Source organism: Diorhabda sublineata, chromosome 7 (assembly GCF_026230105.1).
Source record: "Diorhabda sublineata isolate icDioSubl1.1 chromosome 7, icDioSubl1.1, whole genome shotgun sequence".
NCBI classification, from domain to species: Eukaryota; Metazoa; Arthropoda; class Insecta; order Coleoptera; family Chrysomelidae; genus Diorhabda; species Diorhabda sublineata.
The window spans coordinates 3,002,881-3,022,936 of record NC_079480.1 but is presented as its reverse complement, the minus strand read 5'-3'; the positions used below and the strand labels follow the sequence as shown (position 1 = coordinate 3,022,936).

The 20,056-nt window shown below is 29.4% G+C and overlaps 4 protein-coding genes across 8 annotated transcripts; 2 read left to right on the top strand and 2 right to left on the bottom strand.

Annotated features, from left to right (window-relative positions):
* The first annotated feature begins 196 nt into the window (after positions 1-196).
* On the top strand, positions 197-3,828 carry LOC130446356 (uncharacterized). The gene is made up of 3 exons (XM_056782572.1): positions 197-449; positions 611-739; positions 800-3,828. Exons 1-3 carry the CDS (start codon positions 309-311, stop codon positions 890-892), a joined length of 363 nt encoding a protein of 120 aa, XP_056638550.1. The 5' UTR covers positions 197-308; the 3' UTR covers positions 893-3,828.
* On the bottom strand, positions 1,528-7,319 carry LOC130446351 (beclin 1-associated autophagy-related key regulator). Of its 4 annotated transcripts, XM_056782553.1 has the most exons (11): positions 7,207-7,319; positions 7,063-7,156; positions 6,731-7,013; positions 6,571-6,676; positions 6,174-6,490; positions 5,953-6,113; positions 4,947-5,106; positions 4,223-4,399; positions 4,044-4,170; positions 3,838-3,992; positions 1,528-3,342 (listed from the first exon to the last, which is right to left on the bottom strand). In XM_056782553.1, exons 3-11 carry the CDS (start codon positions 6,925-6,927, stop codon positions 3,285-3,287), a joined length of 1,458 nt encoding a protein of 485 aa, XP_056638531.1. In that variant the 5' UTR covers positions 6,928-7,013; positions 7,063-7,156; positions 7,207-7,319; the 3' UTR covers positions 1,528-3,284. The 4 variants fall into 4 exon arrangements, with proteins under 4 accessions (XP_056638531.1, XP_056638533.1, XP_056638532.1 ...); XM_056782555.1 differs by lacking the exon at positions 7,063-7,156 and having other exon boundaries at positions 7,207-7,309; XM_056782554.1 differs by lacking the exon at positions 7,207-7,319 and having other exon boundaries at positions 6,731-7,198.
* A 290-nt stretch (positions 7,320-7,609) lies between these two features.
* LOC130447139 (protein phosphatase 1A) lies at positions 7,610-13,797 on the top strand. Its single transcript, XM_056783796.1, has 7 exons — positions 7,610-7,811; positions 7,880-8,226; positions 9,787-10,043; positions 10,098-10,355; positions 10,413-10,530; positions 10,618-10,717; positions 11,689-13,797. Exons 2-7 carry the CDS (start codon positions 7,932-7,934, stop codon positions 11,777-11,779), a joined length of 1,119 nt encoding a protein of 372 aa, XP_056639774.1. The 5' UTR covers positions 7,610-7,811; positions 7,880-7,931; the 3' UTR covers positions 11,780-13,797.
* A 1,611-nt stretch (positions 13,798-15,408) lies between these two features.
* LOC130446772 (probable maleylacetoacetate isomerase 2) lies at positions 15,409-19,480 on the bottom strand. 2 transcript variants are annotated; one of them, XM_056783219.1, is made up of 4 exons: positions 19,354-19,480; positions 18,383-18,434; positions 16,900-17,126; positions 15,409-15,874 (listed from the first exon to the last, which is right to left on the bottom strand). In XM_056783219.1, the coding sequence occupies exons 1-4, from the start codon at positions 19,402-19,404 to the stop codon at positions 15,518-15,520; spliced, it is 687 nt and encodes a 228-aa protein (XP_056639197.1). In that variant the 5' UTR covers positions 19,405-19,480; the 3' UTR covers positions 15,409-15,517. The 2 variants fall into 2 exon arrangements, with proteins under 2 accessions (XP_056639197.1, XP_056639198.1); XM_056783220.1 differs by having other exon boundaries at positions 19,183-19,375.
* Between the last annotated feature and the right edge of the window lie 576 nt (positions 19,481-20,056).

Genomic DNA, 20,056 nt, shown 5'->3' with positions numbered 1-20,056 from the left:
TAATTAACCAACAGGACAATCAGTTTCGTTTAATATTAAATTGTTTGAAATACTAACTGTGCTTTCTGTAAAATTTGATTTTACGTAAAAAATATCTATTTTTGAATTATTTCATTGTTATTTAATTTAAATATTTGTTTATTTAGTAATTTGGTTCGTTGTCAATAATCTCGAAGTTTTCCCTACCATTTGTCAATAAAAACAGCTGACGTCTGTCACATTAATGTCAAAAGCATTTATGTAGTATTATTTGTTTAATATAGAGTTTTAATTGTAAATTTTTTTTTTAAATTTTCAAACGCGGAAAAATGGGAAGTACGGCAAAAGCGATAGTAACAGGTTTCATTTGTAGGTTGTGTTCAGAACAAAAAAAAGTAGTAATTCATCTTTATAGCGAAAGGGCTAGAAAATTAGATCTCCTCAAGAAAATTAGACTACTGCCTATTTCAGTACGTATTTTGTGTGTTGTGTAAATAATAAATAAAATTTAAATACATAAGTTCCACCAATTTTTTACACATTGTAACCAAATAATTGTATTAGGTAATAAATTCAATTAATGTAATGATATAATTAGTTGAAAAAGTATTGAAATGAAATTATATTTCAGCTTAAAAAATATGATAATTTACCAAAAACGATATGCGAAGAGTGTGTAATAAGGTTAGAAGAACAATATAAATTGTTTAAAAAAATTAAAAGAAGTCAAGCAATACACCGAAGTCATCAAATGTATCATGTAAATATTTTAATTTCACATTATTGTAACCTACATTTATCATTGTTCTTTTCTTTTTAGAGTAATGGTAGATGCCCTGTTGAATGTCCCTTACATGGTTTAGCTGATCCTTCATGGTCTGAAATTACGTTAGATGAAGCTACTAATTCATAATACTCCTATGATTCACTCTGTAAATATTTTTAGGCTTTCAATTTTTGTACATTAACTTTGTCTAGATGGTAAGTTTTCGATCAGCTTCAAAATTTATGTATGAGGAAAGATGAAAATGAATACAAATAAAATTTCAATTCAACTACATTCTTTTTGGCTTCATCATTGTCCTTTATACCAACAGTTTTCGAAAATAAGATTTCTTAAATTGGAAAACCAAAAAAAATTGAAAAGTTTTGAGGAAAAAAAGGAGAAAAAATGAAAATTTATGAGAAGAAAACCAAAAAATTGGAAAATTTTGAGAGGGAAACCAAAATATTTGGAAATTTTTGGGGGAAAAATTGGAAAGTTTTGAGATTAAAACGAAATAAAATGCAAAATTCTGAGGGAAAAAGGACAAAATTTGGAGAGTTTTGAAGAAATATGAACACAATAAGTTTTGGGGAAAAAACAAGAAAAAATTTGGAAAGTTTTGAGACATCACTGTGTCAATTTTTTTAAATGGAAAACTTTTGTCAGAAAAATCATATAAAGAGGTTTTAATGGATAGGATGCTACCAAAATGGGAAAACTGGAATAAGAATAATAAAGGAATAAGAGAAATAGGTATTTATGGATAAAGTAAAACAAGCTACTTGCTTTTTGGAAGTTTTGTAATAAAAAAATATTGGCACGTTTATACAAAGCGAATACAAAAATCAACGTTTTGTGCTACACATTTTCAGTTTCTAGAAATAGAGAAAATATTTACAAAATTTCAATTATATTGTCAAAAATTCATGTCTCAGCTGCTGAAATTAAAATATAGCATTCAACGTTCGAACTTATTTATTTTGACCATAACCTATATCATCAGTCCAGTCAAAATTCAACTTAATAATTCACAAAATTTTAAGCGTCATGGTTGGGATAAACAAAAAATATTTTTTCTAAATTCTATCATTTTTATAATCATATCAAAAAATATTTCCGGTAGTCAAAAACCTGGGAAACATCATAGAATATACGAAAAACGAAAAAAAAAATATATGCATACAAAAAATTCTTAAACTAGTAACATAAAACAATTTTTATTAACTGTAGATTGAAATTTATGATAAGCAAACTGTTTACCGACACTCGTAATTGAGACTGTGAGTCCGTGGGGCGTCATAAAGAAAACGAGAAAATCCCTTCGCTTGTAAACATCCTCTTTCAGGTCAATCCGATTCTTAATGTTTGTTCATATAACAAAGGATTTAATTTCGTTACAAATCTACTTCGTAGTTGGATTATTCACCTTTGTTGTTATTCATACTGAACACACTACACCAACACTAACAATTATACTGTCTGATACGCGTTTTGATAACCAAGTTATCGTCTTCAGAGTCTGTAGGTTTTAAACTAAATTTTCCCACCAATAAACCTTTATTGTAATTCTAATCATACGCACCAACTTCTTTGGGGCACTAAACTCCACCAGGTCTCTGAGGATACTGTCGTACGCCTGGTGTAAATCAATGAAGATGTAGTGAAGATCGACATTATACTAACAGTGGAACCGTTACGGCGAAAACTTCACTGATACTCACCTACTTTTTTCTATTAAATTACTGTAGTTAAGTTAATAATATATCAGTGATTTTTATGATACATGAATGCTAATGAGAGATTTATGTGTGATTCTGATCAACAAAATGCTTAATCCGATCTTTTGTTGGTATCTAGAGGTAAGAATTCCATCCTATATAAAAATGAAGGAGGACCCAAGTCATGATTACAGAAGTAATACGTCCTCAACTACTTTTAGTAATAGAAAATCTTCGTGGCCACTATTCATCGGGTGAATACATATCACACGATATCATATTTTAGCACTCTCTGTATGGTCCTTTTCGCATTCTAGTTGATGTTTTCCAGCTCCATCGACAGGAGTCTGGGGATAAAAATGCAAATTGTACTAGTCATCGAAAGTTTTTCCCAAATATGAAATATGATCTTTGCCTATGAGTATAACCGATACAATTTTATCTAAATCTGATGAAATATATCTTCTATGGTCACCTTCTCTTCTACAGTAATGAAGGGAAATTCTCTATGAATAATTTATTTGGTGTCTGAAGTCTTGTTACGTGACGGGTGTTTTCTTCATTTGTGGATGGTGGTGTCTAATGTTCTAGCATTTCACATTTTTGAAAAGTGAAAATAATCCACATATAATTATTAACCAACCAGTTGGATTATGTGTATATTGAATTTTTGTGGGTTTAGCCTGATATTGTACTCATAACCTCAATTACACTAGTACTTTGATCTTGCTAGTTCATATCCCGTTCAAAGGATCAGATAAACAGTGGATTCAGGACTAATCCTATGTGATGTTTTAAAATGTCTATTTTATTCTTAATCTTTAAAACTTGATCCGAATATAAAATATTACTTGAGACGCAAACTTTTGTGAAGAGATTCTAAAAGTAAAGAATAAATGAAATAAATCAATTCTGCCAGTACAAACATACACTGTGAAAAAATAAAAACATGCATTGAAGACATGAAAATAAATTTGAAACAGTAGCTAGGAAAATTTAATGTTTTTAGTGAGATAAAAATTAGGTTAGTTATATGAAATTTGCACAAATACCATTCTATTAACAATTTTGTTTCAAATATCAAATTGGCGGAAAGAAAAAAAGCAGGATTAGATGTTTCTAGACACTTCACAATGTGAATGATGATAAATTACACCGAAGACTTCAAAATCACAAGTAAAAACTATTTAAACAAATTTTTTCAGGTTCCAGGTAGACACAAATTGTCCACTGTGAATAAACATATAAAAAGTGACAAATAAAGAACAAAATTAACTTATGATTTTGTTGTTTCTTTTATATAAAACACATTAAATTGTATAATATCAATTTGATAACTAAAATTTTTTAAAAACCTACGGTAACAAAAACTACCTGCCGGTAAATCCGCGCCATATAGACGCTATACTGGCGGCAGCACTGTTTACTAAACCGCCAGCCATACTGCTGGCTTGTTGTGTACTGATCATCTGAGGTGCTTGGCTAATAGCAGGACCGGCAGATATTTCAGGACACTGTACATGCGGTACCTACAAATAATATATAAAATTAAAATATTCCGAACTATAAATTGTACTTACAGCTTCCCATTCTGCAGGGAAAGAGTCTCCCTCTTCTGAATCGGAGTCTTCGTTAGTTTTAAGATCACTCGATAAATTCTGTGCTAGAGCAACAGCTCGATTAAAATCATACTGTACAGGACCGTCCCTATAACAATTTCAATTAAACAAATAAAAGATATTTTTCGAAATATACCAACCACCCCAAATCCGTGCTTGAATTCTCGATGAGTTGCAGAATATTATGTATCGTTTTTGTGGAATTTAAAGAGGTTAAATCGACTTTTTGATGAAAACACAAATAGAGTATGTTGGCGTTTAATCTTGCAGTTCTTCTTGCGAATCTTTGTTCGTTCATGAAGGTATCAGAATAGTCACTAAAAATACAAATAATACAGTAAATAAATCACTGATAATACCAAACAGAGAGAATATTTTGAAAATTCACTCAAAGCGGAAAATATTTCTAGATGAGAATAAAAATATTGAAAAAATTTTACCATTAGAAGCACTAATCACTAAAAGATGGTGATACAATAAAATTACATAAAGATTGATGAAAAAATAAAATAAAAGACACAAGAAGTATGAAATAAAGCAACTAATAAGACCAACCGTTGAATATTTGATGATGACACAAGACAAGAAAGATTAAGAATATTTAAGAGAAAAATTATCAGAAGAATATATAGAGGAATTAAAATGAACGAGGCAGAGGATCTGAAATAATATAGAAATCGATGAAAAAGTAGCAGATCCAGTAACTGATCAAGTTCATGAAGACTTACAAATGTGAGAGAATGGGGAACGTTGGATCAGTTTGAAGGCGATTTGTCGAGGAAGCTGGAATGAAAAACTAAATCTAAAATGAAGAAAATATATAAATATGAATTAATATACTTGACATATGTTTTAATTACTCACCTATATTGCATTTTATATGGAAGTTTGATGTTGAGATAATAGGATAAAACACTAATTAATTGTGCTGTGTATGTAAGGGCAGCACTAATGCTATAAGCAGGATTTATTTCAACTGAACTGGCGATATTTGAATTAGGAACTCCGTCCTGATTTTGAGCCACTAAAATTTTAAAAATCAATTATGCAATAATGGATGATAGACTGAGGTATGGACATAATATTTTATTACAGACAGAAGAAAGACAATGATCAAATATTTATTTAAAAAATTGATAGCGAAGTTTATTTAAGGAATATGAATAAAAATAAGTGAAAAATATGCCATATGATCACCATTGGTCTAAATAAATATAAAAGATAATAAAAGACTATTTATATCACTAGCAGTGGTGCTTATTTACTTTAAGTTGTTTGTTACATGTCAAATCCTCCTTTATTTGATAACTTACTATAATTTATATAAAAAAATTATAATTTCTTAATTTAAAAAAGAAAAATGAATTCCTACGAATCAAGTTTAAGTGTGTTGTTCAAAAATTAGAATTCCTGTACAGATTGATGTTTTAAGTTATGAGGAATAAAAAAAAGTGACCCACCATTTACCCAGTGACCCTACCTTGTAAATGATCGTGATGCTGTTTACATAGGACAGACAACTCAGTATTTAGAAAATATACTAAAAGGTCATCAATACGATAAAAAAAAATGCAATAACAAACCATGGAATATCGAAAAAAATAATTCAATTATAAAAATTCTTGTAATGGAATTGATTACAAGAAAAAATAATTCTTAGGAATGGTTCACTTTTTTGGAAGGAGAGAACTGTCAAGTTCAATGTTATAAATTTTAATGCAATTACTAATTATTTGATTGAAGACATATTTTGATAAAAACTGAATTAAGAAAAAAGTTTTTTAAAAACTAATTTTCTATCAAAATAAAAAAATACATATGCAAAGTTTCAAGAAATAAAATTTATCAAGAAAATGTAAAAGGTTCTCACCCCAAATATTATAAGCAGAATAATTTCCTGACACTGGTAATGTAGGCCCTGCAATACAATATCTCGTTTCCCCTGTATAATATGAATAATCCCAGCGATCAGTAGATTGGGATGCCTCCGCCAAGGCATTTACCATACTATCAGTAGATCTTTCAATTTCCCTAAAAAAATATGAACTCGATATATATACAAACCTTTATTATTTACATATATCAACTTACAAATTTGGATTCACAATGGTAATAGGAAAAATATATTTGAAAAGTTGCTGTATTCTCAACTTGACAAGTTTTTTGAGTTCTTCTTGTTTCTCCTTAACACTATCTCTAGTTTTCTCAACTTTTTCTTGTTTAGAACACACAAATGATTCAATTTCATGAACTTTGTTATCGTATTTCGGTAAACTTTTACTTCCCCTTTCATTTTTATCCCTTAACGTTGCCAGTGATGTGTTATTGATTGTTCGTCTGTATCTCTTTTCTTCTAAAGCCAACCTTAGTATTTTTGTTCTATCTTTTGCCTGTCTTATTTTTGAACTCTACAATAAAAAGAAAGCAAATAGTTCTTTACAATAATTATTATTTCTTTTTAATGAATATTAAATCATAAATCACCTACCAATATATCAGATTTTCGTCTATTATCCAACAATTTAAGACAGTTCTTCTCTAAAGTATTTTTATTATCTTCTAATTCTAATAGAGCTCTCTGTTTTTCAAAACAACTGAAAATATAAATGTTTCAAAGTGAAAACAAATAATAATAATAATAAACTTACCTTTCAGCAATCTTTTGTTTGGAACTGTAAAATAACCCACTGTGAATACATTCTTTACAATAAAAAACTTTCCTAAACTTGCGACATAAAGGGCAACGCTGTCTGTTAGGGCTTAACCGACTGCCACTGTCCGTGGAAGAAGATAAATGGAAATCTCTTGGAGCTGTACTGTCCTCTGAACTACTGGTGGTAGCCATAATAGATAATGAATTTCATTCAATTTTACGATGATTCATCTTTTTTGCTTTTTTTACGCTTTCTACAGCATTTAAACACTAAATTCCTGTGTATATTTAAATTAGTAGCTGAATTTAAAATGTAAATAAACTTACAGTATGTTGATTTTATTCGTCATTAATATTTCATTAGCATGAATTCCACATAGCGGTAAATTTGAAAGTAAAAGTGAATTGTGATTAATTACGACTAAAAAGTTTTTGATGGTTAACGTTTGATTGATAATATGATACACTTACCATTTAGGTCGTTACTAATTTTATCTCTATTATGACATTACAACCGTGTACTCAATAACCCAAGAGTTTTTAAAAATGGAAATTTTGCAGCAATTGATCTTTGTTTAAAAAATCTGCTACCGTCTTAATGGAATGGTCATTTATATATGTGACTCGCTAACCAGCCCCAAGTTTAGTTTTATTCATTTTTCAATAATGTAATCATTTATCCAAAACAAATAATTTCAAAATGCACAACACTTAATTTTACGTATCTGTTTATTTTCGTAACCTTAAAGAAGAATCTTAGGTAATATATATATATGTGGTTGAATTTTATGTCAAAGTCCCAAAATGAAATAAAAGAAGAAAACACTATTCAAAAGAATGTCGATAAAAAAGAAATTTTTATATCCTTCAAGGTATACATGATTGGTGGAAAATGTTGTCATCCTCAAAATTCTATTTTTAGTACATAGCGCAAGCGTAACGACAGTAACGACATTTAAAATCGCCATATTTTTAATTTAATGTTGTGATCTGAAAAAAATCATTGAGACTGTGGCAGATTAATATGTTTTGTAAAATTGCTAGTAATTAAATATTTTTATTTTACTGGAATATAGGTAGGAATCTATAACGCCAAAGTTGATCTTTGTGATATAACTAACCTCTGATTCTAAATTTTTGGTAGATAAAATGAAGTTTCGTTAGTATTTTGAAGCTCAATATATATAAAAAGCAAAATGGGAGCTTTTCTTGACAAACCAAAGACAGATAAGTATCAAGAAGATGGGGTGGGCAACGGAATTCGTTACGGGGTTGCTAGTATGCAAGGATGGCGTGTTGAAATGGAAGATGCTCACATGGCCAAAATGAACCTTGGCGAAGCGCTAAAGGACTGGTCTTATTTCGCGGTATTTGATGGTCACGCTGGGGCAAATGTCTCTGCCCATTGTGCAGAACATTTATTGGAGACCATCATGGCCACAGAGGAATTCCAAGATGATGTTAAAAAGGCAATTCATAAAGGATTTTTAGGTAAAATTTAAATTTATGTATCTAACTTTTATATCAATTTGGCATGTTGATCTACAATGTCAATATTAGAGTAGTTTTGGGTATTTCTACCGAATCTAATTAGTTCTTTATATTATTTCTCAAGATTTTATTTTTATAAGCAACATATTCAATTCACTATCAACAATAATTGTAATATTTTTGGACAAATACAAACTATATGATATAAAATGAATAAGCTATATAGTTAATTGTAGTTTAGATCACAACCATGCCTATAGTCTCAAGTTGAGTTTTTTACCTGTTTCTAGTTAAGTAGTACATAGTTTCCAAAACTTTAATTCAATAAATTATTCATACTGGGACGCTCACTAGTGGTTGAATGCAATAGCAATTATCCATGTGCCCCTATATACAGAGGAGCATAGAAAAGATTTGCACAATGTAGTGGAAGATCAGCAATAATATGCTTTGGCATTAATGATTATTGAAAGAGATATTTTTAATACTCAAAGGCTGTTGTTGACTTAATTCAAACTTTTGCTTGTGCTTGTCATAGGTCAAAAAAACAATCTATTCTAATAAGCATTTGAAATTAGTTCTGTCGTTTTTCATATTTTGGGATGATAACTCAAAAATGGACAAAGTTACCACAGTAGTAACTATTTACATAACATTAAAAATTTATAAGTATTCTATCACCAATGGTACAATAAAAGATTTTCTAATTTTTTGACTTATGACACTATTTGAATGGAGGTGCAATACTAGAACTACAAGTCGTACATTTTTTTCTTTTTGAAAGGGACGAAAAAAATTTTCTGCTACGAAAATATCGTTCAAGATGACAAAAGAAATCTGGTAAACTTTGAACTCTTAATATCAATATTTAAAGGTGCCCAATCGTGTTTTTTGGTTTCCCATTTAAATTACACGGGAATTTTTTGTTTTTTTTTAAATTCTAATGTATTTCAATGAATTATTGTGTAGTAAAAAGAAATAGATATTTTTGTAGGAAATTAAACAGCCTTCAAAAAGATCTGAAATAATTTTTATCAAACTTTACCAGAATTTTTTTGTCATCTTGGAAAATATTTTCACAGTAGCTAAAAAAATTTATAATTTCTTGAAATCCAATAGAATGCATTTATGGGCCTATTTTAGTCAGTTGCAGCAGTCAAATATTAAAAATTTTGCATCCGACTTTAAGGGAGGCCAAATCATGCTGAGAAAGCTTCATTGGGTCAAATATAGGAGGGCGTCAAAGTGAAAATATTAAATAAATCGAAATCTAAAGAATGATACAACAAACTACCTTCAATGCAGTTTTTTTTACATTTTCTTAAATTTTGTTCCAAACTTATTTCTAATAACAGTGGTTGGAATTAACCAAAATATATAATAATTTTAACTTATAATTTTTTTCCTGAAATTCGTTGAAATATTGAGCAAATTGAAAAAATGGAATTAATTTTGCTGTAAATTGTATTTTCAAGTAAACTACTCCAATACTTTTCTGATTTACATTGTATTGTAAATTTAATGTCATATTTGGTTACATTCTAAAGATATATATTTTAGAATTGGACAATAAAATGCGTAGTCTACCTGAAATGACATCTGGTGAAGATAAGAGTGGTACAACAGCGGTTTGTGCATTTGTTTCACCAAGGTCGATTTATGTAGCCAATTGTGGTGATTCACGTGCGGTATTGTGTCGTGATAAAACACCGGTCTTCACTACACAAGATCACAAACCTGGTTTACCTACAGAGAGAGACCGTATCGTGAAGGCGGGTGGCTCTGTAATGATACAAAGGGTTAATGGTAGCCTAGCAGTAAGTAAATACTAAACAAGTTACCATAAAATATTGATCTATTTGTTGTATTAGGTTAGTCGAGCGCTTGGTGACTTTGAGTACAAAAATGTACAAGGAATGGGTCCTTGTGAGCAACTTGTTTCGCCCGAACCGGAAATATTTGTTAGAGAAAGGGATGATATGGCTGATGAATTCCTCGTGTTGGCTTGTGATGGAATTTGGGATGTCATGACTAACGAGGAGTTGTGTGCTTATATACACCATCAATTATGTCTTACTGATAATCTTAAAGAAGTTACCAGTCAAGTTATTGACACCTGTTTGTACAAGGTAAATTTCTCTCAATTTTTCATTTATATACAACTCTAATTGTATTTTAATTTACAGGGGAGTCGCGATAATATGAGTATTGTGTTAATAGTGTTTCCTGGTGCCCCAAAACCGACTCCGGAAGCTGTGATGGCTGAAAAAGAACTAGATGCCACTATTGAGAGGCACATTAAAGGTATATCATATTTATTTGTTTCTTTTTATTATAACGCCGATAAAGTTATTATTTTATTATAGTTAACTGATTTTATTTATGTTTCAGATGTCATAGAACAAGGTGATAAACAATTTCAACAAATTCTCCATAGTCTTATGTCCATTCATATTGAAGGATTGCCACCTGGAGGAGGCTGGGCCTCAAAGTAAGTTACTCGAAAACATGTTTTACTTGACATTTTTATCAATTTTAATGTTAAGTTATAAAACCAATGATGAAATCATTATTAATACAATATTTATTAATAATACATACAATTAAATAATTGAAAAAGTTTTGAAAATCAAGGAAAAGAGTATTGGAGAAAGGGATAAGTGATTTCAATATTTTAAGCAGCAATTACTGAGGAATTATGCTTTTAAACATCATACACAAAATATTAACCATAATATTAAGGTAAAGAAATAGTTGAAGAAAAACTTGGAGCATATCAACGGGGTTTTAGAAGGGGGAGATCTACTGTGAACACAATACAATCTATGAAATAAACATTGAAAAAGTGCCACGAACTGAACATAGAACTACACATATTATTTATTGATTTTAAACGAATCTTTGAAAGGGAAATGGTAATAAGGAACATGAAAGTATCAACAAAAATTATTGAACATTGAAAAGATCAAAAGAGAAAGTACTAATCTCAGAATGTTTAACAGAGGAGATAGAAGTGAAATAGGGGTCAGATAGGGAGAACCACTATCTACAAAACTATTTAATAAAGCTCCAGAAGGAACAATATGATAGGCAGCAATCAAAAGAACACTTGCACAAATCAGTGTATATGCAGGTGATATAGCACTAATGTCAAGAGATGGAAAAATACTTGGAATAAGGAACCAAATGAGATGATGGAATTACAAGACATCAGATCCTGTAGGTTGAAATGGTATTAACTCTCAGAGGATCGTCAAAACTATCAACACTTATCATATGTTGAGTTTTTATTTTATAACTATGACATCATCAAAAAATTTTAAAAAAATATAATAAAAGTTGTATATAAAACTATATTTTTCTCAAAAAATTTCAAATAAACATGAAGTAACACACATTTCTGATTTCATCGACGATATATGTGATGGTCACTTCTCAATAAATTAATTTTTTTTATTTCAGACGTACATTAATCGAGCGGGTATTCCAGGAATTATGTCCGGAACAAGCGGAAACTATAAGTCAAAGTTGTGATTTTCCTTTTAATTTTTAACATATTTTTTTTGTGAACTGATTTTTTCTTATCGTCAAAATTTGTTACTGTAAGTTGAATTGTCATTTTCATTGTTGAAATAGAAATTTAAACAAAAAAACTAATAGGAAGATGGAGCAGAAGAGTTACTTATCAGTTATACAGGGTATGTGTTGAAAAGGAGAAAAATATATCTAAGATCAGCCCAAAATAATGTACAACTCTAGTGTAGGATATTTTTTTTAATATTCATCCTGCTGCCTTCAAGTTGATGCTAGTTTAGTTTTCACTTTAATCGCTAAAACTGATGTTACACAACGTTCTGATGAATGATCCAATTTCGAAAAATGATTATTTAGTTCAAGTAAAGAACTACATTTTATACAAAATTTTCATTCGGTGAGTTTTAGTTGACGAGAAGTGTTCAGGAAGTATCTAGTCATTATATTACGGAGTTACAGCTAGAAGTGTTTCGACGATACAGAGCAATTATGGTTTGTTCCTGTTTTGTCGCGCACGGGCGGAATGGTATTGTCTCGGTTGTGAAAACTGCTAAAAAATCATTTTATCAGAACTGATAACAATCACATCAGATACATTTGGTATTACTAATGATAACTTTGTCTAATGAACCAAAATTTGATTTATTGTACATGTAGCTTTCAACTATGGTTCCTATATTTTCTTTAGGCTCTTTCAGGTTTTAGGTTGGACTTATTTCTGTTTATGGAAACTGTTTTTCATTTCATCTACATTTTTTTCTTTATTCTCCCTATTTGGTCAAATTATAATCTTATTCTCTAGTTTTGATTTTTTTTCCTTGGTTTATCTACCTCGCTACACTTCTGTATATCCTTTGTGAGCCGAAATACTAGACTAGATTAAACTTTTTTTGCTCAATGGATGGATAAAATTACTAGGTGAGTCTAATCTAATATCCGAGCTGCACATGGGTATTAGGTACTAATTTTTAATGTTCCTTGTAGTTATTTGATGCTACCGCGCTATAATTCTCCATTAATTTTATATTATATTGAAAAAAAAAGTTTGAATCACAAAAATATTTGATATAAAATCCTTTTCTCTCCTTTGTAATGAAAATATTTCAAAATCTAATTTATTTGTAACATCTCCTGTAGTTATCTTATATTTGCGCGTCTTGAAGTCTCAATTGTCCTTTAACTTTGTATTCCATCATGCAAAAAAGTTTGTTTCATATAAAAATTTGGTATAAAATAATTTTCAACCCTTTTCTTCTCTTTATAATGAAAATATTTCAGAATCCAGTTTATTCTCTCATAATTATAATTTTCTAATATGAATAAATTGGATTTGTTGGTACATACTGTACAGAATGTTCAATAAAACTATATCAATACTAACAATTATATTATATATAGTCCTTCGAACCAGATAAGTACTATCTTGAATATGTAATGGTAGTGAACAGTTTGTTTAAAGTCTATCAATGAGAATAACTAATTAAAAACCAACACTAACAATTACATTATTTGGTCCTTCGAGCCGGATAAGAACCAGCGAAGCGATCTATGGGAAGCTCGAAGAACTAGACGGTGTAATTTGTAGTTTAGGTGTAATAGTAGTGAATAGCTCCTTTAATGTCTGCTATTAAAGATAAATTGCAGTAAAAACGTCAAATGTCAATAAAACGGATTAATAACCATAGACGTTTATGGAAATTAGTTTTATATATTGAAATAAAAATTGCTTTAGGAAAAAAACGATGGAATCTGATGTGATTACAAATATCAGAACGAGTGTGAGAACTTGACTAACCACATCACTTTTTTATGATACGACTTGGAGGCGATCCGTTTTTTTCTTTTTTGATATGAATTTTACAAATATGCACAAAAAAGCCAGTCAACATCTTGGCAAAACTTAATTTTCAAACTTTATATCTTTGTATTCAGGTATTTTTTCAGATATTTTGATTGACCTTGATTTTTTTAGAAATGTGTACAGTAGTAAATTATATTTTTAAATAAAAATTGATTCCATTAAACGAGATTCTTTTCAAAACACCACCTATGATATATACCTCAAATCATAAATATTGAGCTTCATCACTTGTGATTTTCCATTTGAAATTGAATGAATACCACAAAATTATATTTCCGCTTTTGTAAACACCCCGTATATTATGTATCAGAGTGAACCATAGAATTAAAAGTGAAGGAACAATAGAACCTACCCTAAGACATTTGACATTAATAGAAATGACACATTTTTATTACCCTAGCTATCATCATAGAACGTACCCTTAGAAAATTGACATTAATAGAAATGACACATTTTTATTACCCTAGGTATCATCATAGAACGTACCCTAAGAAAATTGACATCGACAGTAATGACACTTGTGTGTGTTGTTGAAATTTAGATGCAAGTTGACCTCCTTATTGGGTATGTTTTGTGGCTATCGTCTATATATGTTGGCATTAAGTGCGACGGAAGTAGCAATCTTGAACATTCAAGTATGACTCTGACTTTTAATTTATTTTAGTCTACGGCCATTGCGTCCTAGTCACGGCGAATCAAATAATAAGGACTTAGAATAAAACTCTTTATTACTTGTTAATAAGAATAAAATAAGTTCGACATTGTCGAACCAGATCAAAGGTACTTGAATCGAAAGCAGCAATTTCATTTCTTCATTAATAATAAAATAAATTCTTAAATTTCTATAGAGTTACGAAGAGATTTGGCAACTCCGCGCTGCAAAGTTTGTAACGTCTATTTTAAAAGTTAAATCATTGTTTCCATAAGATTTGGAGAGGGTGTTATATTTGTGAAAAGGTGTTGTAATTATTGTGATAAAGTTCTGTCATAACAGAAGACAAGGAAGAAATTTTATTGAAATTGTTGTTTTCAAGTAAGTATAGTGAAATATTACAGATAATTACTGATTTCAAGAAATAAGTATACAGTGTTTCATATACAAAGAATTCGATACTTGCATATTATTTTCAATAATAATTTTATTATTTTTTCATACTATTGTACTATTAGGTTACTGGTTAAAGTTATAAATCTTCCAAAATGATCCTAGAGGTTCCATAATGATTTGAAATCTTTCACAATTTATCCATAAAGTTACATATTGACTGGAACCTATCACAATTATCTAAAATCATTCAGAATGCTCTGGAATGGTTCTAATGATCTGAAAATTGTCACAATGATCTCGAATTTCTCTCAATGATCCGTTTCTTATGATCAGGCATGTTTTAAGATGATCTGTAACCCTCAACAATGACATTTATCTTTCAAAATGATCTGGGACCTTTCATAATGATCTGGAATTGCCCATAATGATTTGTAAAGTTCATCAATGATTTGAAGTCATTCTAATTATCTGGGAAGTTCCATAATAATCTGAAATCTTTCACAATCATCTGAATTGTTTCGATAATATTTTTGTAATAATAATTTGCATACCAATTATAAGAAATTCGTTATTATTTCAATATTCGTAATTTAGTAAAGTTATAAATTTATTCAAGGTATTATTATATGATGTACGACATGATGTGTTTTAAACCCATGAGAAAATAGTCAATCTATAAATTTATATCTTTTTGTCAATTATACAGAGTGATTATAAATTATGTAAGAAAATATCCGAATAATTTGGAAGTTATATTGCGTATTTTTTTAATAAACATTTGAATGAAAACTTATTTCATAATATAATTTTGGCAAATATTTAAATAGTAATTTGTTCGTTTTATCCAATTATTTGATAGCTTCTGGGGGGCAATCTGGTTGATTGCTAGGATGAGCTGCCCGAATCGCGGGATGACTTTCTAATTCCCTATCGATTCTCAAAATAGTGGGATAAGGTCTTAAGTCGACGTGGAATCTTCTAGCATTAAAAACTTGGGGTACCAGACAACAATCCGCTATTGTTATATCATCTCCAACGCAATATTTTCCGGCACTGGAAGCGAGTAATTTTTCTACCGCTTTAAAACCGCGTTTTATCCAATGTTTCGCCCATTCGTCTTTTTTTTCTTCTCCGACGTGAATCAAGACTGTTAAATTTTGAAGAGGTTGTATTCCTGATGCTATTACTTCGCAAATTTCTCTCACCTGCAATAAATAATAAGATACAAAACAAAATAAAATATTAACAACACGGAATTATTTCAATGTAATTGCAAGAAAAAAAATATATAAATGCCTTTTGGAATAAATTTTTCTATAGAAATTTAATTACTGATAAATAAATTCCACTTATAGTCATATATTTTTCGTTGCAACACCCGGTATTACTATATTACTTATGATTATAAAAAAAAATAATTCAAAATTACATAAATGATAGCACAAAATTATATTTCCCCTTCCGTAAACACCCCGCGTAATATGTATTGGAATTATTAGACAATATTTGGATTGAATAGATATGGCTCGATAACCTAACCTCACTTTTAGATTTTAGAACTAAATAAATAGACCAAATGTTGTTTAAAATGTATTGTCTGTTATTTAAATAAGAATTATTTTAATAAAATTTTACGTATGGTAAAAAATATTCACTATATTATTTCGTCTCTGATATTTTTTGGACTAAACTAACCAACTGGCTTAGTAAACTTGATTAAAACTTGGCAACGTATTATTTCATTAATAACCTCGTGAGTTTCGTATAGTATTTGCTAAAAGTTAAAACTAATTCAAATAAAAGATATAAATAATGAAAATCATTTGTTAAATTGCTAAAACATATATTTTAGAACGAAAAATAAAACATATTACTCCATATTTTGGATTGGAATACTTTCTCATTCCCTCGCTGTTTTGAGGTTATAACTGATGAAGCATAAATCATAATCTAAATTTAACGGTGTGTTGCCAAGCTTAATACTATATCAGAAATGATTGGGATAACTATACTAGTGCCGATATACTTATACAGTTTATGCGTCTGAGATCAATAAGTTAAATTATTAATTTTTATGTGGTTAAAACATATTTTTATTTTGATATTTATGTTGTAAGTTATGTATGGATTAATATAAATATAAAAATTGTCAATGTCAAATCATATTCTGATAAGGATCGAAATGTCGAATTTGACGTGTTTTCCATTAAAATTTAGAGAATTATCTTACCTTTGCCCTTTTGATGCAATCGTTTGGCATTAGAGGCCTGTGAGGTCTGGTTTCTTCCAAATATTGCATAATATTCAACGATTCTATGAGCGTGCTTCCATCAATGTGTAAAGATGGCACTTGTTCCATTGGATTTATTTCCCTGTATTCATTCGAATGTTGTTCTCCTCCCGCCTTTATCAGCGAAACTGGTTTAATATCATAAGGGATTTCTTTCAGATTCAATGCTACAATTAATTATTTCATTGTTATATGTCAATCTCAGCAACTGGCAACGCTGCGTGACTCATGTAATGGAAAAACAAGCCGTTGTCATGTTGTGTCAATGAAACCTTACTACTATTTGCAGGATGTATAACCGCGAGGGAAACGAAAACGTTGCCAAATTTAATAAAATTTCGTGATTTAATCAAATTGATTAAACAAAATATTTATTAATATTATAGAAAAAAAATAATAATTGGTGTTGATATATTTCATCATAAATAAACAAATGACAGTATTAGTAGGTGACCTTTTCATTTGTAAGTGAAATGAGTGAATTGAAATAAATAATAACAATTACAGCGACTTCCTTTTTCACTTGACAACGTTGCATTTATTTTGTCTTCTACAATTAAAACTGCAGCTTTGTTCTCTGTAATTTAATGACAAGAGAGAGCAAGGTATAGGAAATTATTTCTATATATTTCTATCTCTCTCTACTCTATTCTGATTGGACCGCCTTGACGTCAAAGTTCCGAGAGGTAGGAACGGCAAAGGAGAATATTAACAAGGTTTGATTTGAATGGCGAGTAAAGAGTGATAGCGGTAAACCGGATGCTTTTTCTCTCTTTTCCAATAGTACAATTCCATTCGCATGCCGCTCTCTCTATCTCTATTATTAGTTCGCTCCACCTTATTATTTTCAGATGTTGCCAAGCTTCTACTTTTAAAAATTCCTACGTTTTATGAACATCAGTTATTATTAAATAGTTTGAACTAAATTAAAATGATTATTTCTTTTTCCCTTATTTTCTTGTTATTGTTATCAATCGAATATAACTTTGGATTACATTTTTAAAAATACATTAAAATCGTTTATCCATATTTTTCTTTTTATCTATTATTTATTTCTATCTCTCGATATTTTTAAACAGAAGAAAACAAAGGTCATCAAATTTTCAGTGATTACATACTTTTATTTATAGATAAATAAATGGTTACACAAGCAATACATAATAATTTATTCTTACTTAAAACGTGTTGTTGTAGTATTTAGTTACATTTTAACTACAGAGTTGTAATAATCGTAATAGGGATGCTAGGATCTGTCAAATCTCTCAAAAATTATCAAATTTTGTCTATAGTTGTGCCTAATTACTATTTTATTGTAAAGGTGCTATATATGTCTCTTGATTGATAAATAAATAAAATCGCCACATACAAATAATAATTTTATGATTAAGTATTTTGATATATATATAAAAAAATTAATAGTTACCTATTCTTACTCTCCAAGCACAAGAGCTTCTCCAATAGGAATACAAAACTGGCTAAAAAATATAATAATCAAATTATATTTCGTATATACAGGGTGATCCGGGTCTTGATGCTAAAAATTCGGGAGTAGGTGATGTGAAAATAATGCTACATTCTCATACGACTCCTCGTTTCTGAGTTATAGGCCCTTAAGTTGCTACATCGGAACATATATTTAAGTATATCATCTATATTATACATTATGAATTTTTAATGGTTGATTACGTATGTATGTGTAGTGTGTTTGATAGAATAAATAATTCTACACTACTAACTGAAGGCCAGAGGCGGCTCATGCCAATGCTTAACAGTCCGTAATTTTTACAGGGATAACTTGTACAATCTAAAGATGGCAAAAACGAATTTTTCAATCGATTTTTTAACAAGGAAACCGTTCGCTATAAAAAGTAATTCTGAAGAAAATTATCATAAATTGTAATTATTTATTGAAAATACTGAAAGGAGGTATTTTCAATAAATAAATCCCAGAATCCCTGTATAAATTATATTCGTAAGTCAAATTGATGGAAGTCCGGATCTGTTGTAAGCAAATAAATATAATACATTATAGTCAAGTGTTTACATAATATATTTTTTTTTATAATTCACGTTTTTTAGATAAATACTAAGTCCCCTACCACAAGTTTTGTTTATTATCTAGACTGATTTCAATTAAAGATGAAATTCTTTTCTAGAACGAAATTTTCACTCGGCGTAATCATTATTTTTTGTTGTATTCGACACTTAATTGAATATTCATACCTTGCCTAAAACGGACGTCATCTCGCACTAAACCATTCAAATAATTTAATAAAATAACCGTGTGTTATTAATATTCAAAGACGAGATAAATCTGAAATTTTAAATAGTAAACAAGATAACCTCAAACTAACTATTCGCCTAGCAGGCCGCAACACAACTAACATAACTTACTAGATGTCTGTCTCCAACTGCCGATGATATAATTTTGCAAACATCAAACATGTTCGCATTATGCAAAACGAACAAGTTATTTTCCTTTGTATATCAAACTGGTATTATTTGTATTTAAAACGACTTTTAGGTGTTTTTTGCATTCTGCTGGTCCTTTCTATCGGCGATTTCATGCAAATTTTTATCTGCACGTGTTTGTATTGATTTTATTTATACCGGGGGCAACCGATAAGAAATATAACGTTTTTCTTTTTGTAATCGCTTCATATATCGAATATATTCATATATAAATAATGAAATTTTTCAATTATTAAAATTTTTAGTTATAACAATTATTTTATAAGGGCTCGACTCTGTTTATGTGTTTAAAATGTTTATTTATTGTGTTTTTATTTACTTCACTGGTATATTTGATTTTGATATAAAGCATTGCGGAGCAGAATCTTTCATATCCCATCTAAAAACAACAACAAGTCTTCAAGAACTACCCCATAGACAACAACTTCAAAATTGAGACCAAAGTTAAAGATTTTCTTGAATTTTTCCTGAACAAATTCGTAGAAAAGTTTTTACGATTTGTATTAACTTGAATTTTTTTAATCTTATGCAAAATCACACACACAAAATTGTGTCTTTTCCTCGTAAACCACTTTTAAAATACTTATTACTAGTTTTAGTTCATACATTTACATCATATACTCAA

Bases quoted from the DNA above. Each gene is read 5' to 3' on its own strand.
- LOC130446772 (XM_056783219.1), bottom strand. From the start codon at position 19,404: ATGTTTGATGTTTGCAAAATTATATCATCGGCAGTTGGAGACAGACAT. The intron at 17,127-18,382 runs GTAACTATTAAT...AATTAATTGTAG, and splicing joins TGCTTGGAGAGTAAGAATAG to CATTGAATCTGAAAGAAATC. The intron at 15,875-16,899 runs GTAAGATAATTC...TATTTATTGCAG, and splicing joins ATTGCATCAAAAGGGCAAAG to GTGAGAGAAATTTGCGAAGT.
- LOC130446356 (XM_056782572.1), top strand. From the start codon at position 309: ATGGGAAGTACGGCAAAAGCGATAGTAACAGGTTTCATTTGTAGGTTG. The intron at 450-610 runs GTACGTATTTTG...ATTATATTTCAG, and splicing joins TTAGACTACTGCCTATTTCA to CTTAAAAAATATGATAATTT. The intron at 740-799 runs GTAAATATTTTA...TTTTCTTTTTAG, and splicing joins GAAGTCATCAAATGTATCAT to AGTAATGGTAGATGCCCTGT.
- LOC130447139 (XM_056783796.1), top strand. From the start codon at position 7,932: ATGGGAGCTTTTCTTGACAAACCAAAGACAGATAAGTATCAAGAAGAT. The intron at 10,044-10,097 runs GTAAGTAAATAC...TTGTTGTATTAG, and splicing joins GGGTTAATGGTAGCCTAGCA to GTTAGTCGAGCGCTTGGTGA. The intron at 10,531-10,617 runs GTATATCATATT...TTTATGTTTCAG, and splicing joins TATTGAGAGGCACATTAAAG to ATGTCATAGAACAAGGTGAT.
- LOC130446351 (XM_056782553.1), bottom strand. From the start codon at position 6,927: ATGGCTACCACCAGTAGTTCAGAGGACAGTACAGCTCCAAGAGATTTC. The intron at 4,171-4,222 runs GTTGGTATATTT...AAATTGTTATAG, and splicing joins TCAAGCACGGATTTGGGGTG to GGACGGTCCTGTACAGTATG. The intron at 3,343-3,837 runs GTAGTTTTTGTT...CTTTACTTTTAG, and splicing joins TGGCGCGGATTTACCGGCAG to AATCTCTTCACAAAAGTTTG.